The following is a 27,893-nucleotide window of genomic DNA, read 5'->3' as shown; positions in this document are numbered from 1 at the left end:
ACCATTCGACATAACCAATTATGATAAGTTGTTGGATGTCTAATCTATTTATACAACTCACGGCCAGACATCAAGTGTGGTGTGTCATAACTTTTAAATTTCACGGCCAGACATAAAGTGTGGTGTGTCATCACTTTTAAATTTCATGTATTACCCAGGTACTAAGCATTGGTTGACAGGTAATTAAACATATTCCCCAAGGCACTCAAGATCTTGGATTGTTCTATGCTAAGGGGGTGACGATTTACGATACACGATAATCCATATATGCCATTTCTTTCTTGGTAATTCATGCATATCTTAGATAAAAAAGAAGAAACTAACTATGGTTACATCATCTTGTGAAGTTGAATATACAGAGCATCATTCACGATGACAATTGAATGTGTATGGTTGAGAAGATTGATGGAGGATCTTTATGTCCCTTTAGAAATCCCTACTCCTTTTCTCACTGTTGACAGTTAGAATGCAATGGTAGTTACAAAGAATCATGTCTTTCATGCCAGGACTAAGCACATTCAAATGCATTACCACTATGTCAGAGGCTCCATGCAAGAGAGGTCAATCTAATTAATTGTAGTACACATAATAATGTGGCAAATCTTTTCACTAAAGCCATATCATGTGAAAAGTTTGAGACCTTCAAAAGCTTTCGACCTCTTCCCTTTCAAAAATTAATCTGTAATTTTTGTAAACCTCACATTTGTTCTACATGGGGCTTTGTTAGATATATGTTAGCACTACACAGTGAGGTCATGCACTTATGCCATGGGCACTTTTTTTCCATTGGGTTTTTACCCATGGCCATATAGGAGTGATAAATGGACACCTTAGGGTTAGCTAGTATATAAGGAAACTTATCCTCAGTTTAGGGTAGCTTGCTCATTTGTACTTTCTCTCTATACTTGTAGAGAGCTTCACGTCTCTCCTTTGAGCTTCACGTCTCTCCTTTGAGCTGCCAATCTCTCTCGCACTCTACACCCTTGTGTTCTTGGGGAAAAATATAAATTTGGGGGGGGGGTCACCTTTTGAATGTGGGTCCCTCTACTCTCTTTTGGTGCGGAGGGTCCCAAATAGGGAGGGGTAATGAGGTTTGAATAGAATTTTCAAAATGTACATCTTTTTTCATTAGAGAAGGGATTAATAATTAATCAAAGAGGCCCTTTCATAGTCTATTACACCCCTAATGGTTGATGATGCAGGCTAAAATGTTGTGGAAGGTGAGGGTCGAGGTAGGGTCCGATAAAAAGGTGTTGAATTGAAGTAAGTAAAGGACCAGGGTACGGTTGAGATGAGGTAAGGGTATCCACATGATTGATTCATAATTGGCAAGGTTTAGAGATCGGTAGCCCCTAAGAGAAGAAGCATGTCCAACTTCTTTTGGTCTTGCCCTTCCAAAGGGGTATCATCCGAGGCAATGGTTTCTAGCTTGTAGATTTCGATATGTGCCTAGGTGATGTGGATGAGGGATTCTTTATGGTGGAGGATTCTTGGTAGGCTATTTCTTGAACTGCCCCTTTATTCATGGCTTCGTTATAATCCTCATAGAAATTGGTGAACACATGAAAATGATAATTGAATATACGGGCCATATAGGATGAGTACAACTCAATCCTTAAAAATAACACTTGATATTTAGCAAATTTTCCTTGTGGTAAAAATGCCATTGGTACAAAGTGGGTTTATAAGGTTAAGCATAAAGTTGATAGTAGTGTTGATCACTAGAAGGCAAGGAGATTGTTGCAAAGGGTTATGCTTAAGAGAAGGGCATAGATTATGATGATACCTTTGCACACACCCACATCTCATATGACTACAATCATGTGTATTATTACATTGGCAATACACATCATGTGTATTATTACATTGGAAATGCAATAATGATGATACCTTTGCTTCCACATCTTGTATGACTATGATCAAGTGCATTACTACATTGGCAATGCATTATGGTTGGAATGTACACATCAGTTGGATATCAAGGCTGCCCTCTTGAATGATGACTTACATGAGGAGGTTTATGTATCTAAGCCTTATGGTTTTGTTGAATCTAAAGTATGCCGGTTAAGAAAAGCTTTATATGGCCTTAAGTAAGCTCCCAGAGCATGGTATGAGAAGATATTAGTTGCAAATGGTTTTTGCAACAATCCACCTAAGAATACCCTAGAGGAGAAAAGATTGTTTTGGGAATCATTTTATACATTGATGACATGCTGTGCTTCACAAGCTCTAATGAGGAGAAGATTTCAACCTTCAGGTTTGAATTACATGTTTTATTTGAGATGACAGATTTGGGCTCATTGCATTATTATTTAGGCATACAATTATGCAATGTGATGATGGTACTGTGAGGTTAAAATAAAAGTACATATAGAGGATATTCACACGGTTTGGTCTTGAATAATGTAAGCCTATTGCTACACCAGTAGAGACAGGTGCTAGGCTTAGTATCCATGATGTAGGTGAACCATTTGAAGCATTACTTTATCAGGAAGCAGCAGAGCATGCTATTGGATGCCTCATCTATCTATGTAATATGGGACTATATATTCAGTTTGGGATCTCCTAGCTCGAAAGAAAGCATTGGCAGGCCGCCAAGCGAGTATTCAGATACTTGCATAGGACACTGAGTCCCTTATTAGCTTGTTCTATACTAATGGGGTGATGTTCAGTTGTATGCTTTCGATGATTTTAATTAGGTTAGATGTTATGACATGAGTGTGGCTTTTTCTTTCACCTTGGTGATTCATGTATATCATAAATCAGAAGCAACCAATAGTGACCATTTTGAGTTGTGAAGTTGAGTACAACGAGACTATGGAGTGCAAATGGCACATATGTCTTTTGGCAGATCTTGGTATTGGATAATAGTCTCCCACCCCCATCTTCACTAATAGATAGAGTGCATTAGCCATTTTATGAAAAACCCAATGTTTTGCACAAAGCACATTGAGGTGCATTATCATTATGTCAAGGAGAGGCTCATTAAAGGATAAATTAGCTTGGCTCATGTCTCTACACACGACAATGTTGTAGATATGTTCATAAAGGCTCTCTCATGAGAGAAGTTTGAAGCTTTTCGCAAAGCTTTGGGCTTATTATCATTTGGGGATTGATAAGCCATAGGATTCTTGTACATGTTCACATCATTACTACACGGGGAATTTGTAGCCATTTATATAGTAGTGATGTGTGGATGCAGGCTAATAATGGTCCAGGTTACTTTTTCCCTCTTTAGGAGGTTTTCTCCCCTGAGTGTATGTACACACTCTTATAAATGTGTAAGTGACCTTATCATGTCATTTTACTTGTACTTCACACATTCAATCTACTTTGTGTTGTGCTTCTATCTATCTCTTCTTGCTTGCTACACCTATGTGTGTGCTACTACTTTGATCTCCACTCCAACGTATGCTGCTTCATTCATTCCCATCAATCTACTTTAAGTATTATGCTTCCATCTATTTCTTCTATGTGTGTGTTACTACTGCTTGCTACATCTATGTGAGTGTTACTATTGCTTTGATCTCCACTCATCATCCGCACACATTTTCATTAGAGAGAAAGCACACTATTTACAATGTTCTCACACATAAGAGAGAGTGTTGGTCCACATTTATTATTGAGGTGAGGCACTTAATCCCTATCCTTTTCTCAATTTTCTACCAGTATGGAGCCATATGTTCCAATTTTTATATTTGTATGACACTCCTTTGTTCATGTCTTATATGTAGTATGGAGCCATATGCTTCAATTTTTATATGTGTATGACACTCCTTTGTTCAAGTCTTATATACCATATGCGACCTCCCTAGTAGATATAATAGAACCCTCCCTCTCTCTCTCTCACACACATGCACACACATACACACACACACATACATGCACGCACACACACACCTCACTAGTGTAGAGATAATAGAATCCCCCTCCCTCTCCCTCTCTCTCTCTCTCTCTCTCTCTCTCTCTCTCTCTCGCACACACACACACACACACACACACACACACACACACACATACATACATATGTATGCACACATGCACACACAATTGTACATGCGTGCGCGCACACACACACACACACACACACACACACACACACACACACACATACATACATATGTATGCACACATGCACACACAATTGTACATGCGCACACGCACACACACACATGCATACATGTACATGTGCGTATGCATGCACGCACACATGCATCGCATGCCTACACACGTATATGCACACATCAAATGCATACATGCAAATACACACGGTATAGCATGAATTCAAACATGCACACACTCTCTCATGCCCTCTCATGTATAAATAAGCACATACATAAACATATATAGCGGGTCGTCTTAAGATAGAAGCTTGGTGGTTGTCCAATTGGTAAAAGTGCATCAAGTTTTACAACCATCCATATGCTTACACCATTAGAATGATTCAACATTGTTGTATGTTGATTTTTTTAAAATATTTACATTGATTATGCACATAAAAGCAAGCATGCAGAGAGGGTAGAGAGACTCGTACCAAGCTATATTGCTCGATTTAACTCTTTGTCAATGAAACATAAGATTTTCAGACACACCCACACCCACAAAACCCTAAGGGGGGTGTGTGTGTGTGTGTGTGTGTGTGTGTGTGTGTGTGTGTGTGAGAGAGAGAGAGAGAGAGAGAGAGAGAGAGAGAGAGAGAGAGAGAGAGAGAGAGAGAGAGAGAGAGATTTTATCTAGTTTTTTCCTTCCACATGCCTTATAATATGGCTAGAGCAAAAGAAATGGTAAACAAGGATATTATCCAAACCAAAAGAGACAATACATCGAACACACACAATAAAAAGAGTATACCCCAATAGTTCATACCTTAACACCCAATGGGGTCACTTTATAAAAGCCCACATAGAATTGTGCATGCATGCATGTATTAAAAACACCCTTTTTTTAATTTTTACTTTTTTAAGAGAATTATTTATCTTCGTGTTGTAAGGATACATGTTTTGATTTTTAATTAAAAATCCCCTCTTTAAATTTACATATTAACTACATTGAAGAACTATTTATTTAATACATTGTAGAACTATTTGTTTAATCATGTCTTGCATGTGTATGGCATGTAAGTCCCTTAAATGATCCTTGCAAAAAATGTGCTATATATTATGTGTATATAATGTGACCAACCTTTACCTAGGCGAGGGTGATAATTATTACGTTATCTCTAAAGGAGATAAGAAATAAGACAAAAGATCATGAGATCTTGAGACTACCATTTATAAGAGTAGTAAGAAAGACATTATAAACATTTAACAAATGTTTACAAGATAGGATCCTTGGCCTTAAATGTTCTTTAGAAGGCAATGGAGTTGTATATAGTTGAGCTTTTTTGTGATGCATTTGAGTGTGTTTTGCTAAGAGAGTAATGCTCATGCCAAAAGATAGAGAGTTGGTAGCTCAATTCCAAGGCCAAAGAGAAGAAGTCATAGGTCAACATCCCCCCTCAAGAGAGGAATGGAGGTCACGATTAAGGAGAAAAAATAGGGTAGTCTTGGGAAATTTTAAACCTAAAAGACTTGATGACTTTGAAGAAGGTCATACCAATGGAAAAGACACTACCACATTGTTAGGCATTCGAGCATGTTGAATTTGCTAAAAGAGTAATGCTCGTGCCAAAAGACAGAGAAAGAGTAATGCTCATGCCAAAAGATAGATAGTTGGTAGCTCAATTCCAAGGCCAAAGAGAAAAAATCATAGCTCAACATCCCTCAAGAGAGGAATGGAGGACACGATTAAGGAAAAAAAAAGGGTAGTCTTGGGAAATTTTAAATCTAAAAGAACAAACAACTTTGAAGAAGGTCATACCAATGAAAAAGACACTACCGCATGTGATATTTCTTTCTTAAGACCTTGGCTTATAGAGATTTGTGTTTTGCTCTTTTATGGGTAGATGTGATAATAAAGACATAATGAAAATCAAATGAGAATTAATTGAAGAAGTTGTTCTAGGCCATATGAAATTGGGAGATGTGCTAGATTTAGTTGCTATTTAGCTTTGAAAGTATTTCTCACTATATTGTTTATAAAAGAGATCTTGATTATTCACCTTTATAAAAGAGGTCTTAATTGTTCACCTTTATAGTCTTTCACTATGGTGTTTAAAAAAGAGGTCTTGATTTTTCAAAAAACCATCTTTTGAAAAATACAAGTTATTAACATACAAGTATCCTAGTAGGATTTGAGGGATAAATTTACCATTTTCCAAATTTCTCTAAGCATCATAAGGATGAAAGAGTTTTTAAAAAATAACTTCCCATTAAATTGACAAGTAGTGGTAAGTTTGTTGAGATATCAAGCTCAACTAGTGTTGCGGACATTGATGATCCACTTGGGTGATAGCTTCCACACTTATGCCATTGGCGGACTTGGTGAGATTACAGTTGATATGCCACCAAGGCTGTGTAATAGCTACTTTGGAGTACTAGAATTATAGCATAGTTATAGCACCAACTCATGTAGTCAGGTTCACACTATATATCGACCATTATATATTATAGTAAGAGTGTACTTTCTCTTATAGTATGTACTCTTATCTCTTTATGTTAATGAATGTAGAGAAGAGAAGAAGATAGAAGAAAATTTATCCAACCCTCTCTCTCTTGTGTCTTGCTTTCTCTTGTGTGTATGTGTTTGCTTGCATGGTACTCAAGCTCTCCCTCTCCCCTGCATTCTCTTTATGGTATTAGAGCTCTGGTTTATGTGAGAGCTAAGGATGCAAGCAAGAGGCAAGAATAAGGCAACCAAGAAAGCGATACACGAGTAAGCGTATTTTCATCTCTTTCTCTCTTTGATTTTGAAGCAACACCTTCAGTAGCTATGTGAGAGGTACAGGCAGACATGAAAGTCATTGTCTTAAATTGAGGTGTTCTCCTGGGTGAAGGAAGAAGACCATATTGTGTAGTTAACATAACTAACTAAGTTTTTGCATGTTTCGATGTAATTCATGCTCATTTCTGGCCTCGTTTTTTTGGCGCTCCAAAATTTATGCAGACACTCAATGAAGTGTCGATTTTGACTTTATATACCCAATTTCTAGTGCGGTACAAAGTTTGAATAGAAAATTAATTATAGGATAGTTTGTGCAGAGAATCTAAGTGTTGCAAGTGTTGGCAGATGTATGTGTATGTGAATGGTTCACATATAATGGTATTATAAAACTGGTTTATAGTACCACTATAGAAGGTTGTAGATTTGCTGCAAGTGTAGAAGCTTTTTTGCAAGCACTCTTTGGTACGTTAATAAAGTAAAGATGTCTGATAGTCTATCAAATTGTGAGTAAAAAGCTAGAAAATAATAACTTCGAACCATGGAAGTTCATAATGACCAATTTTCTTATGGAAAAAGGATATTGGGAGTTTATCTCACAGGTGATGAAAAGGAGCTGGAGATTGTTCAAGAAAATTCCATCCCTTAGCAATGCATATAAAGCATGGTATGAAAAAAAGCTAGAAAGGTGTTGTATTATTTGTTTGACAGTGTGACAGATTCAATGATAGTGCATATACAAGATGCACAAATGCCTAATGAGGCTTGTTGGGACACCTTGGTAAAGATGTACAGCACAAACACCTAAGCTTGAAAGATACAACTAAAGTAGGAGCTGTATAATGTGACAAAGAAAAGCTGTATAATGTGACCAAAGAAAAGCTAAGTAAATGATTACTTAGTGAAGGTTAAAGAGCTTGCAAGTGTCATTGCTTCTATTGGATCAACAGTATGATGATGATATGGTCTTTGTAAAGACCATATCATCATGATTACTTAGTGAAGGTTAAAGAGCTTGCAAGTGTCATTGCTTCTATTGGATCAATAGTATGATGATGATATGGTCTTTGTAACCTTGAATGGTCTTGGTAAAGACCATTCAAAGGAAAGTTGAGTAAATGATTACTCAATGAAGGTTAAAGAGCTTGCAAGTGCCATTACTTCTATCGGATCAACATTATGATGATGATATCATCCAAAAATTAATGTCGCTTGATTGCAACAAAGGGTAACAGAAATTGCAAGATGTGTACTTGAGATGTGAACATGCCTGAGATAAAGGCAACCATGTTTGCACATAGAGAACAAGTGTCATTATAGATATTGACATATGGCACAAGTGCATAGTCATGTGAGTATAGTGGATGAAGTCTATGTAGGCCCAAAATATTGTTGTAAGTTTGCCAAAGTTTAAGGTTGATGGTATGTATAAATTATGTGAAGAATGCCAGCTTGGTAAGCAGGCCGAACATACTTTCCCACATGAAAATCATGTTAGTGCAAGGCAATCGGATGTTATACATTTGGATATATGGAGACCAACCAAGACCAACAATTGCAGGTTGCAAAATTATGTTACATTCATTGATGATCACACGAGGAAATTAATGGTTTATTTTATGAAGGAGAAAAGTGAGTTATTTTCTCACTTTCAAAGATTTAAAGCCTTGGTCGAGAAGGAAAGGGCATGTAAATAAAACACATGAGACCAAATGGTGGGGAGAGTATTTCTCCAAAGGCACATTGTAGAAGTAGCAAGTGCCTTAATTGTTGAAAAGAATATGCCAGATTATATTTGGGCATAACTAGTAATAACTGTTGTGTACAATCTCCATTGTAGTTGTTCATGGTATAATGCCTGCACAGAAGTTTACAAGCATAAAACCAAATGTGTCTCATTTGAAAGTGTTTACATGCATTGCATATGTGTCTCATTTGAAAGTGTTCACATGCATTGCATATGTGTATGTTCCTAATGAAATGAGAACAAAGTTGGATCCAAAGGCATAGAAATGCATCTTCATTGGTTATGCTTTGGAGCATGAAGGTTACAGATGTTGTAACCCTACTACTTGTTGTGAGATGCGAGTCAGCAGAGATATTGTCTTTAATGAGATGAGAAGCTGGTATGCACCTGAAGGAAACAAAAGATTTAAATGTAAGAAGTAATGATGCTGATGCCCCACATATAGAGTAGTAATCAAAGGTGCTTAGTGGACCTTGAGAGTCCTCCAACAGTGGATCCAGTGTTAGTCCATCCATGGTTAGGCATGTTGAAAACATATGTTAACACATAGAAGCTCTATAGGTTTAGGAGCTTACTTGGAGTGCAGTGTGTTGAGTTGAGCTCAAGGGGGGAGTGTTAAGATATCGAGCTCAACTAGTGCTATGGACATTGCCTAGGTGATAACTTCCGCACATATGCCACTAGCACGATTGGTGAGATTATGGTTGATATAGTGCCAGTAGGGACGATAGGCAGGGTGATAACCACTTTGGAGTATTAGAGTAATGGCATAGCATGGTTGGTGAAATTATGGTTGATATGCTACCCAATGGGGATGACATGTTGTGTGATAGCTACTTTAAAGTACTAGAGTAATGGCATAATTATAGCACCAACTCATGTAGTCAGGTTCACACTATAATGGACCGACCATTGTATGTGATAGCTACTTTAAAGTAATAGAGTAATGGCATAAGTTATAGCACCAACTCATGTAGTCAGGTTCACACTATAATGGACCGACCATTGTATGTTATAATAGGAGAGTACTTTCCCTTATAGTATGTACTCTTATCTCTTCATGTTAATGATTATAGTAGAGAAGAGAAGAAGATAGAAGAAAATTCAACCATGCATCTCTCTCTTGTGTCCTTCTCTTTAAGTTTTCCATGGAGATAAGTGTCTTTTCTTATCTTTTTAATCCCCTATAGGTGTATTCTAAAGCCTTAAACAAAAGGTCACTCCAAATTCAGTCTTGCTTATAGCCTATGCGTGCTCTAGCTTCAAGGCTACAACTCATCCCATGCTCCAACTTCAACCCACAAAGAGCCATCTCAAGGTTTAAGCCAAGTCACCTTTAAGCACCAAGCTCATTACTTCATTAGATGTAGCTCTACTTGAAGTAGAAACATTGCACTTGCTCATAATGGCCACCACTCACCATGGCCTCAATTTGAAAGCAGAGTCTTGATCTAGTCAAACAAAAGAAGCATATCAAGTCAATGGAAAAGACAAAAGAAGCACATTAAGTAAGTGGAAAAAAAAGGAGTGCAACAAGTGGAAAAAACAAACCTTTTCTATAGAATTTTATCTTAATAGTCCAGTGAAGTGTTCACATGGCCAAGAAGTGAAAATGCCAAAGAAGATCAATTTTACAATGGCTTTGGAAACACCAGCAACTTGCTCAAACAAGTTGACAACATATGTGCTAGAGCAAATCACATCGCTGAAAGGGTGGGTTCTCGAGCTTGAAGATTGCCTTACAAATTTGGAAAAGTAGCCAGCTCCACACCGAAATGCCGAGTAAATCATTGCCAAGGTAAAGGAAGAGGTGAAGAAAGGGCTAAAAGAAGAGGTTAAAAACCAGGTAAGGGGTAACTTATAAGAGACAATTAGTAACATACAAGTAGTAGCGGCTGCAACCAAAATTGAGGAAAATAAACCTCAAGTAAATAACGGGAGTGAGTGATGGGCCTTGAAAATCCAAGTTGGAGGATTATGAGAGATAATGATGGATTTATAGGAGAGTTTATATCTTGCAACTTGAGTAATCCACCAGTGGAAGAGGGATTATTAATAAAGGAATAAATATTGATGATCCCTTCTACGAATGGAAGGGATCATCACAATAAAGAACAAAATAGCTGGCAAGCATGGAGTGGCAACCTTGATACCAAAGCCAACAAGGAAGACATCCTTAAGAAATCAAAAGAACAAAAGCGTAGCAAGGTATGGATTGCAAATGAGGTCACCCCAGCACAATTGAAGCAAAAAAGGGTCCAAAGTTGCTACAATTTAAGTAGCACATAAAGAAGGAAAATGGGCTATTATTCACGACGAAAAATCTCTCATCCAAAATTTTCAAAACCCAAGACCAGCCCCACTCATGTTGTTGACATAGTCACACTAGAATTTGACTTCTTCTAATTTGGCATTATTATAAATGTTGCACCTCTTTAGTGGCATAGTAGATGAACACCATGCCTTCTTTTTTAATTTGGATTAATGTTTGATATTTCTCTTCATAAACGATAAATTTTCCATAAGCTATTTTCCATAAGCTCTTCATTTATGTATTTGGTCTTGGAGGTATTTTAGTCTTCTATAGATATTAATAAAACTTTCTTTCTCAATACAAAAAATTTACTAATTTTTGTTTGATAGGTTCCATAGCAAAGAAGCAGAACAAGTTGTGAGTGGTACACCATGCCTTCTAAGAGAAAGGATTTTATGATACTTACAAATATTCATTCTTAAAAGATAATGTTACCTCATATTTCATAAGGGTATATCTTTATTCAAATAGCTATTTAATATTATTTAAAATCATTTGCTATCATATTGATGAAAGCTAGCTTCATAACAAAAGAATGTTAGAAGTGAAGATAGATTTTTGGCAAGCACTTGTAGCACATAATGCACCCCACCAACACTATTTTAGAGGTGGACTCAAAGCATTATTTTGAGGAGAAACTTAGAAAAAGAAAGAGTGGAAAAGGTAGAGGTAGTGTTACGCTCCTATAACAATGGTGAGAGGAGAGCTCTGGATCACCTTCCAGCCATAGAGGAAATGAGGATAGGGATCCTCACCCGCTAGACATATGTAGTGGCCTACCTACCAACACATGTCTGGTTGCCCGCAGGACTATGCCTAGGTGCCCTCTCCCTTAAACCCCTCTCACTCACCACCCACGCTTTGGTGGACGGTTTCAAAGACCGGTTGAGCTTCCTGTAGTTGCTAATGAGCTATGTAATAGGTAGATTGACCGAGGTGCACGCGCTGATATCGAAATAAGAATCATGGACAACAACAACATGATTCCAATTTGCAAATAGGTGGAAGAGGCCACTCTAGAGGTAACAAGGGGAGAGAGACACATGTGGATATGGTAAAGAAACTAGAGTGAAAATAGCATAGAGTGCTATTACTGTGGCAAACCAGGGAATATAGCAAAGGACTACTATAGAAAGTGGAATGACATAAAAAGTGAGAAGCTGTAGCAAAGAAACTATATATCTTCAAGTAAACACTCCGAAGATAGAATTGAACAACTTTTTGGTAATGCAACATATGCTTAGTTCCATGACTCTAGCTACACCAAATTTAGGAGATGTTGATTTAGGTAGCTCTAACCACATGACTAGCCATGGTGAGTGGTTCACAGGATTAAGGAATTTGGAAAAACTAGGTTATGTAAAAATAGGTGATGATACAATACATCCTATTACGCATGTTGGGAAAGCCCCTTTGTCTATGCATGATGGTAAAATGAAGCATCTTGTTGATTTACTTCATATGCCAAACATAACAAAGAACCAGGTTTCTATTGGGCAAATGATCAAAAGTTCAAAAAGTAAAAGTTCTCCTTTAACAAATCAATGGAAGAGCAACTAAAGAAGAGCGTTAATAAAAAACTTATCAATTCAAGGCTCAAAAACTTATCAATTCAAGCCTCGAGGTGTCAAAGAGAAACTAAAGAAGAGTGTCAATCAAAAACTTATCAATTCAAGCCTCAAGGTGTCAAAGGGAAGACTTTGTATACTAAAATGTATGAATGAAGAGGATAAAGGATTTGTTAGTATTAAAAATAATTTTCTCAATATGTCACATAACATAATACTAGAGTGGACAACACATAAGTCTAAACTTTTTCAGGTATATATTTTAGTAAATAGTATTTTTTTCAACATAATATTAGAGTAGACACCACATAAGTCTAATTTTGTGTAGGTATATATTTTCCATTAAACCAATCAAAAGACATCAAACTCTTATTAAAATTTTTAAGTCCAAAATCATCTCTAATCGACCATAATGATGTATGTGTCGGTGTAAAACAAGATAAGGGGTATATAGAACAAGAGAAATAACTATTGTAAATGGTCTAAGAGGAAAACATGACAAACTTACGAAGAAAAAATCTCGACATACACAAGTTTCACTTGAGGCTCAACAAGAAGAAAACTAAAGCCCCCTTCAAAGGTAGGATTATTTGATATTTTCATCCAACACTTTTGGTGATAAGTTTAGTAAAGATCACATCGATGTGGTCAAAGAAATAAACATTGGTTTTACTTTTAATAAAAAGGAAGAATACATAGCAAAGAAAGAGAAGCTAACAAAAAAATACATCCTAGTGATCGTGCAGATGCAAAAGACATATGTGTGTCTTCTTATGTATGTAAAATATTTTTGAAAAATATTTTTATAGATAGATTACATTTTCTAATGATGTTATATATTTCAATACCAAAAATTTTGTAGGATGGGGCCTTTACATGCCTCTTTATAGGCCTTCAAAAAAAGTGCCTTGAAAGAGGATTTAATAGCTTCATGTTGTAAGTTTCAAAAGTTACATTCTTAGTATTACTGCATCCTTGTAATCTCCTCGTAATGTACACATTAAGATGATTGACTCCAATCTTCTTCTAATTTTCATGCCATCCATGGCATACTCAAGGATATTCCCATATTTTTGTGAAAGAAAACATATTTTGTGAAAAAAATATATTTCCTTACATTTTCAAGGAAAAGTTTTGATTCATAAAGGATTATTTTCACTTATTTGTTAATGAACTTTGTTAATGAACAGTATTAAACTTCTTATCATGTGCATTAGTGGTTCCCTCACGGTTCTCCATCTTATGATGTGCATTAGTGGTTCCCTTATATTTTCCATTAGTGGTTCTCCATCTATTCTTACTTCTCTTGAAACTAAATTAATCAAAACTTATATGTAGATCCATTTTCTTATAGCATGTTTGAACTCAATAATGCCCCTTGACACTTCTACTTTGATTTTACACCAATTTTTTACACCATCCATCACATAGAAGCTTGTCAAAAAACCTCGGCATAAACATATTATAAGTCATGTATTTTGGACTCTCATGTTTTGTAAATTCTAAAATAAACTAATAAAACATTAAGAGGTTTCTTCCATTTCAAATTAACTCCCCTTGATCCTAATTGTGTCTTTCAAACTTTAACTTTGCCCTATATGTCTCAAAATGTTTTTGTAGCAAGATTGCTCCACTCTGGATTTTGAACTTGGCTTTGATGTAACAACAAGCTAGCAAACCTTTTCTTACACTTGCAAAATATTTATAGAAATAAGTATTATGATTTTGTACATCTTTGTTTTAATACATTTCTTCACTCATTTTTGCATGCCAAACATCCAAGTACTCCTATCATGCTTTCAATTGACTTTATACTCATAAACATTTCAAGGGTAAAGGTTTAACATTTTAAAATAAGTGTAACAAGACTTATGGTTTTAAGACATAGTGTTGATAAGATCAAGTTTTAATAAACAAAACAGAAAGGGAGAAATTTTGATGACAATATGCCAAATACTTGGATGGTGTTTCAACAAATGACTCATTTGCCTATACAGAAATGTTGAACTTGAATATAAAGGTTATATATATATATATATATATATATATATATATATATATATATATATATATATATATATATATATATATATATATATATATATATATAAGGATTCAAGATTTATAAGGTCTCCTTCTATCTTTTTGTAAAGCTTTCTTTATATGGTGGGTTCCCTTTTTGTAAAGCTTTCTTTATTGGGTGGATTGCACCAAAATTTATTCTATACACCCATGATACATTGAATTGATATCTTTTATATATCATTGAGAATCCATCCAACTGTAAGGCTTCCCTTTCCATGATACAATGTGTGTAATGATCTTTAAGAGGTATTACATTGGAAACGAGAGCCTAATCTTGAAGAGGCTTGAAAGGTGTATAGGTAGCTCATGAAGGCACTATGTTAAAGAAGAGAGCATGCCCTTGGAGTTCCCTCACTAGCACACACACTCCTTTATTGCATTTCCAAAACAAAAACAAGGTTATATATGCCAAATACTTGGATGGTGTTTCAACAAATGACTCATTTGCCTATACAAGAAATGTTGAACTTGAATATAAAGGTTATATATATATATATATATATATATATATATAAGGATTCAAGATTTATAAGGTCTCCTTCTATCTTTTTGTAAAGCTTTCTTTATATGGTGGGTTCCCTTTTTGTAAAGCTTTCTTTATTGGGTGGATTGCACCAAAATTTATTCTATACACCCATGATACATTGAATTGATATCTTTTATATATCATTGAGAATCCATCCAACTGTAAGGCTTCCCTTTCCATGATACAATGTGTATAATAATCTTTAAGAGGTATTACATTGGAAACGAGAGCCTAATCTTGAAGAGGCTTGAAAGGTGTATATCATACATAGGTAGCTCATGAAGGCACTATGTTAAAGAAGAGAGCATGCCCTTGGAGTTCCCTCACTAGCACACACACTCCTTTATTGCATTTCCAAAACAAAAACAAGCTCTCTCTCTCTCTCTCTCTCTCTCTCTAGCCTACATGGACACCTGAACCTTTGGTCCCACGTACATAGGGTGCCACTACTACGCATGTGTGATCGACATAAGTCTAAACTTTTGTAGGTAAACAAATGCAGTAAAGGAGTGTGTGTGCTTGTGTGGCAACTCCAAGGACATGCTCACTTCTTTAACACAGTGCCTTCATGAGCTACCTATGTGCAAGAGAGAGCATGCTTTTGTTGATTGGAAATGTGGTAAAGGAGTGTGTGTGTGCCAGTGAGGGAACTCCAAGGGCATGCTCACTTCTTTAATATAGTGCCTTCATGAGCTGCCTATGTGCGATATACAACTTGAAGCCTCTTCAAGAGCATGCTCTCTTTTCCAATACCTCTTAAAGATTATTATACACATTGTATCATGGAAAGGGAAGCCTTACACTTGGATGGATTCTCAATGACATATAAAAGATGTCAAGTTCAATGTATCATGTGTAATATTGAAAGCGCTACTCAACCTCTAATTGTAAAATTTTATTTAGATCTCCCATGATAAATTTGTATATAATAAATTTTGGTGCTTTTAGAATATGCATTATCTTTATCATCTTTGTGTGTAATTTTTGACCATGGATTAATTATGTGGCATTGATAGAGGTCTTATATTAGTTACTAGTCATACCTTTTTCTAAGACATGTCCCTACCTAAAGAAGCCACACCTTTTTCCAAGACATATCCTTATCTTTACTTATTAAAGTACTTCGGTTGTTAAAATACACATGCAAATAATACAGAGTATTAAATTGTACATGGAGAGTAAAAATTAGTATTGATGTGATAACAACATTGAAGATTGAGCCTACTTTAGGTCTCAAATCCTTGGCCCACTTTATGTACTTTTGTCTACAAGTGACTAGTTAGGGAGGCCTTGCCTAGCTTCTTAAGTAGTCACAATTATTGAGAAGACGAGGTAACATTGCCCTATATTCAATGCCTTTTAATTTTGTTGTAAGTCCTGTAGTTGAAGTGAAGTAGAGGATTGTATAGATTTAAATATTCTAAGTACAAAGTCCACACCAATGATGCAATTTTGGAATCTTCTATTTGTTTTCCCAACAACCACATAGAGAATCCATGAATCAAAGACTCTAGCTTGTGCTATAACTTTGAGTGGGAGTGGTGAAAATATAGAAATACCTTTGTGCTTGTTGGGATTAGTGCTCAAAAACTTGGCTCGTAGTGTACTTTTCTGGGTTGGAATTGAAAATTCTTGATTGAAATTTGGCATTGCCTTTATTTTTCAAGGAACAAAAACAATAGAATATTTTAGTTATAATCTCTGTATTTTTTGTAAATTCAAACATTGTATTTACTTTGATTAGTTGGAAAAAATATTTTTTTCCTAGTACTGGAGTTTTTTATGAAACAACATGATGGTTTTTGAAGGCTAACATTTAGAGAAAAGAAAGATGGCCATAGAGAAAGCAAAGATTTGCCAATCGAGACATAGCCTAGTGGTAAGGTGTTGAAGTCGCATGCATGACGTGCTGGGTTCAAAACCTGCTGGCTATTGACAGCGGTATGAAAAACGCGCGCGCACACACACACACACACACGAGCACAAAGATTTTTAAAAAAAAAGGAAAAAGAAAGGGAGCAAAGATTTGCTGGACTCTAAGGTCCAAGGTGGAAACTTGAAGGCTGAGAGCGTTATCCTCGTCAAAAAGAAAGATTTTAAATTTCACTAGAAACTTAAAGCTTTACAAAGTTAATAAATGCGAGCGGAAGGTTATATTTTCGAATTGACTTGGTGTATTAAGGTACAAATTTATGACGTGGTATGGTGCGCAAAGGCCGCCGGTGTATAAGGTACGCTGACTGTAGTGCCACTTGGACCGATGCTTTTTTGCCATGTCAGTGCCACTCGGATGGCACGTCAGCAAGACTTTACTGGTTGCATGCCTGTTTGGAGCCCCCCTGAGGCCGCCACGCCTCTGTGCGCCGCTTTAAACTCTTGCGTCAGCCTGGACGCATGCTGACGAGTCACGGCCCTGCAAAAGGTAACGACTCACGGCCCTGCCAAAGTGACGTGTGCAATGACGTGCTTTCCAACGATTGCAACAAGGCTTTGACTGCCAGGTCGGCCGCCACGTCGGACCTCCGAGTGGCGCATTACCCGACGTGTGGACACACCACGTGGGGTGACGCGTTTGCGCTTCTTGCTATTAAAACTCATCTCACCAGTGGCAGACTCAGACCAGTCTTATCTGATCGATCATCATAATCATCATTGCCGAAACTCTGCGATCTCCTCTGAAACCCTAAAATCAGCTCTAACTGTGCAGAGCAGCGATGGTGACACAGGGAGAGGAGCACGAGGAGCGCAAGCAGCTGCACAAGGCCTCCGATGTCTTCGTCCGAGCTCTTGAGAACGAGAACATCAAGTATGGAAGCCTTCTTGCATTGTTTGATCCGATTGCTTTCTCGCATTCTTCTTGTTTTGACGATGGTGAAATTCATAACTTTTAGTCGAGCTTTTTAAAACCGTCATTTGGTTGTCCTGTATGTCTTCTCTGCATTTGGGATGAGGGTGTGCGGGTGATCGATATGCTGTAAATAAAGGGTCTGCATTTTGTCTATGAGGACCACTCCACACGTGTATTGTAATGATCTCTGTGAGAGACAAGCCCCGTCCAGGGGATGGGCAGGCTATATATCTAAAGAGAGCCAACATCCTCGCAAGGGCAGCCTTAGAACAAGAAATTGGTCATTCTAAACTTCTAGGCATGGGAAGTTGTTCTTGTTAGAGGTTGATCAAAAACTTTCTTTGGTCTGGGCGGGATGGTCAGCCAACCCGGGCAAAGGTTTTGTACTGTCTACTATGAGATCCGAGGGAGGTACCACTGCCTGTTCCGTGAAGGCTTTGGACCTTTGCGTCGGATCATGGACTTTGAGGACCGAAGGTGCTTAGGGCTCTTCATACTTGAGCTTAGATGCCACAGAGAGAGCCTATTGAGGGACAGGAGGGCAGTGGGACTAGAGCCGCCTAGACAAAGAGCCCTCATAGATTTTTTCAGAGCCAGCACGGTAACCCCACCAGCCTGTACTCCCCCATCTACAGGCCGACTTGGTAGACCACCCTCCAGGGGAGTCACCCTGGACAGAGCCATTGCCATCTGTAGAGCGAGACTCCCACGACCACAAGGATCGCGTCCACGACTCCCTCACCATCGGCAGATTCGAGCCATCATTGCCCGGCCGCCACCGGAGGAGTTTACCGCGACGATTCAGTGGTACAGCGTTCAGCTCTTAGCTCTCTTCGGATATTACTATTTTCATTCATTCTTTCAGATTTGTTATGATGAGACATCATCATCATCAGTTGTACCTTGTTTTGGCCTCATGGGCCATTTTGGCCTTTAGGAGACGTTAATATATCTTTCTTTCTTTCTTTCTTTCTCCCCGCCATGGATTTCCATCTACCTTAGGTACCTCTACTCAGATTGACGCATCCCCAGCTCGTAACTCTTGAAGCTTGCAGCACAGGGCTTCGCATCCATTTCACGCTATGCAGCTCAATATCAGTAACTTCAAAAGCCAAGCAACATCAAAAGCAGTGTCAACTCCATTGTGGCACCTGTTGTTGAGCAATAGCCATGTTGAGCATCAGCATAGCAAACTCCATCACAGTTCGCCTGCGCATGCTACCACGTCATGAGCTTTGCCCCGAGGCATGTGTGCAGCCCATCCATCAGTAGCAACGCCACAATCGCCACCTGCTGGCCACCCTAGACCACCTATTCACCTTCACGCTGCAGCTGCTTCCAGCCATGTCATTTGTGACTTGTCTTGAGCACGTCACCATCATCATCATCTGCTCAGCCACGTATTGTCTGCACATCATTGACAAATATTTAGGGCTTTTTACAAAATTAGTCTTTGGTGCCAAAATTGAAGCTCTACAATTCCAAAAATTTGGGGGAAAAATCATCTAATTAACATAAAGAATTTGGGGCTTTTTAGATATTGGGAAAAAATTGGCCAAATTGAAACTTTTGCAATCATAAAAGTAGGTTTTTTTTTCAAAGTTTTGAAATTTTCATCAATCATCAAATTAAAGCCCATGAAGTCTCCGCATGAGTGGCTTTCTGGGACCTTTCATGGAGACTATCATCCGAGTTGGCTGGGAGTTTTTTCGAGGATAGGCATACCTCTGCAGGTCATTGCTCTGCCAGGCCAGGAGGATATAGATTTCCTCATGTATTCTATCATGCCTGGTGGGAGATTGAGGAGATGTAGTATGGAGGAGATCATACCAAACACTAGGCTTAGTCTAGTGAGGATTGTTGGTCGCTCAGGGAAGCACTGGTTCATTGACTGTTCTCCTCATATAGTGACTCATAGCTCTTGGTGTTTGTGGCTATATGGTGGCAGTCCTATCAGATATCTTCAGTGGGATCCACGAGAGTGGGAGTGCAAGCCAATCTCCAAGGGACCTAATAGGTCCTATGCTTGATGCGCCCCATGATACATGAGGTCGGGCCCCCAACGTATGGCCACTGGGTAAACGGATCAGGGGGTTCCAGATCAGTGGCTGTTGCATACACTTCTCTGAGGCTATCGGAGCTAGCTACCTAAGGGCCGACCTGAGGTGATCCCAAGCTCGGAGTAAGCTTGCTGCAAATCTGTCCTCAAAAGCTGGGCTAAATCCGTGGGCCCGCATCTCTGTGAAGATCCATCTGATACTTGGTGGCCAAGGGTCCCCTAGGCTCGGGGTACGGGCTTAAATCCGGGCCAAGAGGAAGTCCTTCGAAGGCTCACCACAGGGAAGAAGTTCTCTAACAATCAGCTTGCCCAGCAAGGCGCGGCGGGGTCAATGATGCCTAGGCCCCTTCTACGTTGTGGTTGAATGATCACTCTTCATGCCACCTTGGTCGGGCAGAGGCCTCCCGTCACTGCCGGCCCACAAGAAGTTCCAAATCAATTGTTGTCGTTGGCCAATGCATGCTCGGGAGAAGGCCCAACAAGAAGTAATGTACCACATGGTGGCAAGAAGGACTTGGTTCGCTCCTTTTTTCAGTTTCACTGTTCGGAATGCTAGGCTTCTCCTCACTCGATGACAGATGCATAGGATCCCTACTCTCAGGCCTCATTGGGAGAGCTATGATATTTCTCCAGTGATACAGCGCAGATATTGGCATAGACTTTGGCACTCATACAGAAGGAGCCAGATCTCTCACTTCTTTTGGTTATTCTTACATGGTGGTCTCCCCACCAATCAGTGGAGATAAGTTTTCGGTGTAGCACCTTCCTATCCTAGATGTGCGGCAGATTCTGAATCCGTACAACATTGTCTATGGGGGTGCAACATTGCACAGCAGATTTGGGGTCTTGTAGCCCAACTTATGGGCAAATTGAGTGGCCGAGCCATGCATGTGACTTGGGGGGCAGTTGCTTGGCTCTCCCAGTTTGGTCTGCAACTTTTTTATGAGGGCAGTGGTACAAATTCTGTTTTTTTCATTAATAGAGGTACTGCTCAGCATGGTTTATTGCAGGATGTTCCTCACTCTGATTATACACCCCCTAGACAGAGGATTGACACCAGTTGGGAGATTATTGCCAGTATTACAGCATGGCAGATCGGGAGAGCTAGATGCACGGAGGCTATTGAGGCTGTCCAGATTTTTGGGTCACAGTGCATTAGTACTATATGGGGTGATATCATCCACTCTCTTATGGCTACTTGGGCTTGCATTCAGGGGCCCTCTTGTTCTGCGCGCAGGCGAAGCGTGTGATATTTATGCGGGAATGGGACCATGGCATCTTCTTTTCCTCTAGTACCACAGGTCTTACATGGCATCAGGATGCTCCTCAGTGGTTGAAATCACATTACATATTGGATCTCCCACAAATCAGGCCTGGCATGTGAGTTCCAGGATGTGGGTGCCATAATTCCCTAAACCGTTGAGTCTGCGTGCAACCATGCTTAGACATGGAGCGTCTGAGCCATGCTTATATGCAAGCCTATATTGCTTGGTTGAGTCTCTGAGCCATGCTTAGACTTAAGCCTCTGAGTTGGCATTGTAGAACATGTTTTTGTTGGGATATGGTGTTGTGTCTGGAGGCCATCATAGAGTATGTTGAAAGTCTTCTCAGGTCACTACACTTTTTTGTCTGAAGGGGGGTTTATTGGGATTTAAAGTTTTATGTGTACGTGTCCATCATGTGTCCCGTCATGTGTGTAACCATGTTTGTGTGTCCATCAGTGTGTGTGTGAGTGGTGAGTTTCCTTGATTTGGAGGCCTACCTGACCATTGCAAGTGACATAATATAGCTTGCCTTGTCTCAACCAAGGAAGGCCTACAATCTTTCCACATTGGGAATTCGTCGCGTATGCGATGTTATGGATGAAAATGGTTATGTGCTTGCCTTTCCACGTGCAATCAGACAACGCAATTTGGGAATGCACCACAGGCTTATGTGGAGACTCATTTTTGAAATAATGCAGCCCTTTCAGCTAGTCCCAATGCTTGAGGAAACACAGAAAAATCAAGATTGGCATTTTGATAGGCAACTTCTAGGATACACTCCTGCCTCATTTTGAAATTTGTCTGTAGCTAATGCTTATAGGCTACTCTTACTACCTCCATGGATTGAGGATCATGCAAATGGCCTATGGCATATGTCAAAATCTCTTCCTTGGTGGAAAGCTGCATTGAAATGAATTTGGAAGAGTGGATTGCCCCTCAAGCAACGATTTATGTCTGGTTGGAGTATTCCCACTTGGATCTCTTTTGGCACGAAGGCACATTGCCACTGCTTCTTGTAGGTGGTGCTCTCATCCTACAGAGACAGTGCCTCACCTTTTGTGGTTTTGTTCGCACTCGTGATTTTGTTGATGATTTGTTTGCACATCTTTGTGGTGGTTTTCTAGGGAGGCGTTTTGGTTGAATGTTCTGGATTTTTGGTTGCCTTTCTCCTCCCTTGCCAGACTATACAAACTTCTTTGACTGACCAGATTCTGAGCTTTGAGGACTATCTATTATGCTTGGAATTAGTTGCTCTTCTATGGAGATTCTATCCGGTTGTTCTTTTATTTCCGGAGAGCCCTTTTCTAGTCCCTCCGAGATTCTCACGAAATTGGAGGAGTAACCTTCTAGATGTTTATACGTGCTTGACATCATTGCTTATGTCATGCAGAAGAACCTTCAAGGTTATAAAAGCATCATACTTGCTTGAAGTAATACACAAGTCACATCATTGAGTCGTGGAGCACATTATGTATCTTGAGCATTGTTACATTCTCTCTCTCTACCTTCCAGTTCCAGTTTCATTTTCTAGGTGCCAGTAGTATCATCTTTATTTTTCATTTTCTGGTTTTTTATCCAGACATTGTATTAGATCCACCATGATGTAACTTTTTGGTCTCATAGGTCATTATGGCCTTTTGAAGACGTTAATATAACATTTCATTTCATTTTCTCTCTCTCTACCTTCCAGTTCCAGTTTCATTTTCTAGGTGCCAGTAGTATCATCTTTATTTTTCATTTTCTGGTTTTTTATCCAGACATTGTATCAGATCCACCATGATGTAACTTTTTGGTTTCATAGGTCATTATGGCCTTTTGAAGACGTTAATATAACATTTCATTTCATTTCATTTTATTTCTCTCCACCATGGAGTTCCATCCACCTTAGCTGTCACTGTCAAACCCTAACCCTGGGCAACCTGCACCTTCAGGGTAGTGCAAGGAGTGCCTTTCTCACCTCACTAGCTGCTGAAAACGAGGCATCAAGGGATATCCTCATCTTTTTTGTGATTAGTTGTAGTATGGTGGCCCACACCTTCTAATGTGCTTTCTCTCTCAGAGGAGAATGAGGCTCAGCAGAGAGTAGTTGACGGTAAAAGCCGGATGCAATGTCTCACCATAGAGGAATCTGAGTGAATAGTACTGTGCACATCTTGCAACCGTCTTAAAACTTTCTTTGCTAAGAGATGGACCATGAGTTGCAAAGAATTTTTATTACATTTGCCACCCATTTGGATCCAAAACAATTCCTTTGCATGGTATCGATACTCCGCGTTTTTCTCCATGGCATGCTGCAACTTAGTTTCGACAATGCAAAGAGTATCTACAATCCAAAGGGCATCAGGATGCTTTTCCTGCTCTCTGTGCAAGGCTGCCAATTTGCGTCTGATAGCCCTATCATGATTAGTAAGTTCGTGTCTCCTCTGTAGGGCCACCTTGTGGTAAAAACGATTGATTGTCTGCAACCTTGTGGGCCATTAGAGAAGTCCCGGAAGCTCCAACAAATGTCAGCCACATGGCGAGATAGCTCAACATCCGAGGAGAAGTTGGTGTACAGCCATGTTACCCAAGATCTCTAATACTCAAAAACTTTGGACAATGGAGGGACTTTGTAGTCTCAAATGCAATGCATATACATCCTCCCCTATCATGAACCCAATCGTCAACATAGAAGCAGTGTATGTGGGCATAGATACACCGGTGACCTTGCAACTCTTCCTCTGTTAGACCAAGACTGGTGTTTCCGAGATGTGAGAGGTTGAGGATCGCTCCAAATCCCATATGGAGGAGGATGAAGTCAACATGACAACAGTTCTCGTGCCACTTTTCGAGGTTCTCGTGCCACTTTTCGAGGAGCTACATGAGAGTCTCTCAAAGTCTAGTGAGGAGGTGGATCCGCCTACCCTCTGTTCCTTTCAGGTAGGAAGAAAGCAATCTGCTCCATGGGTATGCACCCATGAGAGCTTGCATCGCTCCCATGCCAAGAAACATAACTAGGTGACCTTGTACTTGCAGCCAATAACCCATGTACACAATGTACTTGCAGCCAAGCAAAACAGCCCATAAACAGTCTCAAAATAGCCCTCAACAGGTCTCAAAACAACCCCAGAATTGCTCATGTTCGTACCCACATGTACTGCCACGAAACAATCCATAAACCCTTCCAAAATAGTCCCGAACCTAAGCAAAGAGAAGCTGAAAGTTCCATCAGTTGAACGCCATCGACATGATGTCTATGTTCATGAAAAAACCAGCCCCTGTCCGCCTTTATGTCCAGAGAAACCAGCCCCCTGGCCACCTGTATGTCCAGAGAAACCAGCCCCCTGTCTTCTGCAAAAACACGCCCCCTCCAAAAAGCACCAGTGCTGCTGGGCGTTTCATAGCAAGCTAGGGAGGGAAAGAGAAAGCCAAGGCGCATGTGCAGTCCCACTGTTTTTCCACCAGTAGATAGGCGCACCCAGCCATCTGCTTTCTGCAATCCAGCCAGCCCGCTTGTAAGTGCTGTCCGGCGCTATAAGTTTAGTCCAGCCATAAAGAGGCGCTCTGCTTTTTCACTCTAAGAGAGGCGCCTGCAGCCATGTGCTTTTCACCCATAAAAGAGGTGCATAAAGCAGCCCGCCAATCCCTTCTTAGAAAAAGCACACATGTGGCCCCCAATAATAGCATATGGGCCACGTTTACTTTCATAAAAAGTATTATAATGTTTTTAAAGGTTTTTAAAACCTTTTGTCTCCTCCCCCCCACATGGGGTTGTGAAAAAGGGACCCTTTTTTTCAAAACCTTGAGTCCTTTTTGACTTCCAAACCGATGCCATCCACACTGTCCACCATGCTGTCCAGAGAAAAACACAGGGTCGTGACATACCCCCCTCTTGAAAAATAGCAAGCGTCCTGGATTGCACTCAATGACACAGTAAGGCATATGACAAAACCAATGACCCTCCAATGCATCTGGTTTATGAAACAATCATCCTGCACAATATGGCCACACCGTCATGTGAAAGTGACAAACAACTCTTGCTTGTTCCTTCAGAACCTACAACAAAAGTCTAAAACCAAGTGGAAACACATAACCTGTGTTAGCCAAAAACAAAACCATGCATCATTCTACATAAGGCACACATGTATGACACACATGCATTCGCAAACAATATGCTCCTCAATATGCTCGACCTACTCTAAAGTAAGTCTAAGGGCTGCTCGTAAGCCTTACGCCCATGGACATCCCGCAGGAGTCGCGACTGGTGGTAGAACATGAGCATATGAAAGCACTCAATGCATCCAAACAATACATCCACTAAGTACTTCCCACATATGTCTCATGGTCATCCTGCAGGAGTTGCACCCAGTGGTGCATCCATGAACATAATAAAGTACTTGATGTATCATACCAACATACATGCCTCACACGACACAATCCGGAGTATTCTCAATGTATTCTCAATGGTACCAGGATCCAATGGCACCAGAATACAATAATACCTCAGAAAGTGTATGCATACATGCACAAATAGAGTTCGATCCATATATCGATGAACCAAACCATCTCTAGGACTGCTCGCAAGACTTATGCCCTCCATAGAGTTATCCATAGTTGCAGTTATAGTTCAAGGTGCGGCCGATTGTGAACCATACCCAACTTTACCATCTCATGTGACTAGTACACAATATCATAGAAGTCCCATAAGCAGATGTACTGTCAGCCTCCACCTTCGGGTGAATACAAAGATGTCACCAAGCGACTCCTAGATGACAACTGAGCCTGTCTGTAACAAGGGAGCGGAGGTGCTATTCCCCTCTTGAGCACCAGGCAATGCTCCAGACCCCAGCTCTGCTGAACCTGAATGAGCCGTAGCAAGAGTCGGCTCCAACTCAAAGGCATCAAGATAAAGCTGCAATACCTTAGGTGAATCTGCTAAGTCACCCTCCTCCATCCACTTCGCATCCATTGGTGAATAGTTCTTGAACTTCACAAGATAGCGACGGGAAACTTTACCTTGTACCTTTCTTTCCTTATGTGCCAGTATCTGCTCGGGAATAAGAACCTCATCAAGTTCCTCCACTTCCGTCTGAGCAACTCAGGCACCCAAAACTGGCTTGCACTCCACCCAAGTGGTAAGTACAAGTCCCCAATGAAGCATAGTAGATCACCACTGCTAAACATAGGAAGAAACTGCCTTCCGAACCCATGAAGCCTCTATGAAGATACCACCGGTGACAAATTGTCGAAAGCCATAGCCTTCAACCCATGTTTTGCACCACAACACTTCAAATGCTTCTTGTTCCTGGCTGACCTTGGTGTCTTTTCTCTTGAGCTTCATCTTCATCTTTTGCTCTTGACCTCATATAGGCAGAGACACAATCCTGCACTGCCTCCTGCACTTCCTTTTCACTTTTCACATGTTGAAGCTTTTGATGTGACTCTCATGAGACAACCACAAGCTCACCCCCTTGGGAAAGTTGGCGATTGTCCTGACCAGAGCAACCACGGACTCGCCTACTTGAGAAAGTCGACGATGTCCCGGCAATGGAACCTTGTAAACCGAGCCTTAGTCTTCAGACGAAACCAAAGGGCGGTGCGAAACAAACTGGCACACAAAACACTTCAACACCTTTGAGGACCAAGAAAAGGAAAACAAATAGGGGGAGCTAGAGTGCTCCTGCAAATAGTACACGGACATCGATTGGCCCCAAAACACAGTGGCGCCCCTTGCGGTATTTATTTAATTGATTATAGAGAGAGCTTTGATTACAATAAGGCTGGAAACTTAGTCGTCACAGAAGAACTCTTGAAGGCTGCAAAGATCCTGCATCATGGCTTCTTGTCCACTTGGCATCCACAAACAAGTCCAGCCATTGTTCACATGATCACATCAAAAGACTCTTCACATGAGTCCTGTAAACAGAAGCTTTCTACCATGATCAAGGCTGCCATAACCATCCATAGCCTCTCACCCTATGAACAACATCACACCCTGACACATCCAGTACTCTTGCATCACAACAAAGACTCCCAAACTGTTTCCCAAAAGAGAACTTGCATCACAGCACAGCATACCATATAGTAGACACACCTGTACACTCCCTCTCTACCTTCCAAGGGTACTATCCATCTTTGTCATGGATTCTCGAACCCTCGTCCAATCAGTAGCAAGGCTATACCAAACATGTGTCCACTCCTGTGACCGCTGCCTGCATGTGACGTATCTCCTGGAGAAACCCAAAAACATGTTTCCACATGAAACAAAGACCTGTTTCAGCAAACATCGGGCGACCTGTTTGTTGGAGGAGAATGACTCAAACACAAGAGCTTTAGCCAAGGAAGTGCAGAGGAGATAGAGAAGAGTGAGAGTGAGAGAGAGAGAGAGAACTCACACAATGCTCAAGAATATCTTGAATGTCTTATTGAGGCTCAAGGGAGACCTCGTATTTATAGTAATACAAGGGTATGGGCGGGCGCCCAACTTATGGGGCGCCCGGTGGACCAAATACAAAGAATGCCTTTACAAGGCCCATATGGGGGCCAAATGTACAAGTAAATATATGGCCGCGAAGCTCTCGAAAAGAACTACGCGATGATCAAGGTCCGGAGGCGAAACTGGGACTTTATACCCAACAACCTCCCACTTAAAGGGCCAGTGAAGCTCCTCTAAGCTATGTAAC

At 40.0% G+C, this 27,893-nt stretch overlaps 1 protein-coding gene across 1 annotated transcript in view; it reads left to right on the top strand.

Moving 5' to 3' along the window:
- Positions 1-17,647: 17,647 nt before the first annotated feature.
- LOC147632168 (uncharacterized) overlaps positions 17,648-27,893 on the top strand; it is a 149,753-nt gene continuing 139,507 nt past the window's right edge. Inside the window, exon 1 of the mRNA XM_086808804.1 lies at positions 17,648-17,865. Within this exon, the coding sequence (XP_086664930.1) occupies positions 17,774-17,865 (92 nt within the window). The 5' untranslated portion in view covers positions 17,648-17,773. The remainder of the gene's footprint in view (positions 17,866-27,893) is intronic.

This window comes from Cibotium barometz, chromosome 14, assembly GCF_041138505.1.
Source record: "Cibotium barometz isolate CiBa-2024 chromosome 14, ASM4113850v1, whole genome shotgun sequence".
Classification (NCBI taxonomy): domain Eukaryota; kingdom Viridiplantae; phylum Streptophyta; class Polypodiopsida; order Cyatheales; family Cibotiaceae; genus Cibotium; species Cibotium barometz.
Note: the sequence above shows the minus strand (reverse complement) of the source record. Positions and strands in the feature narration are given on the sequence as shown.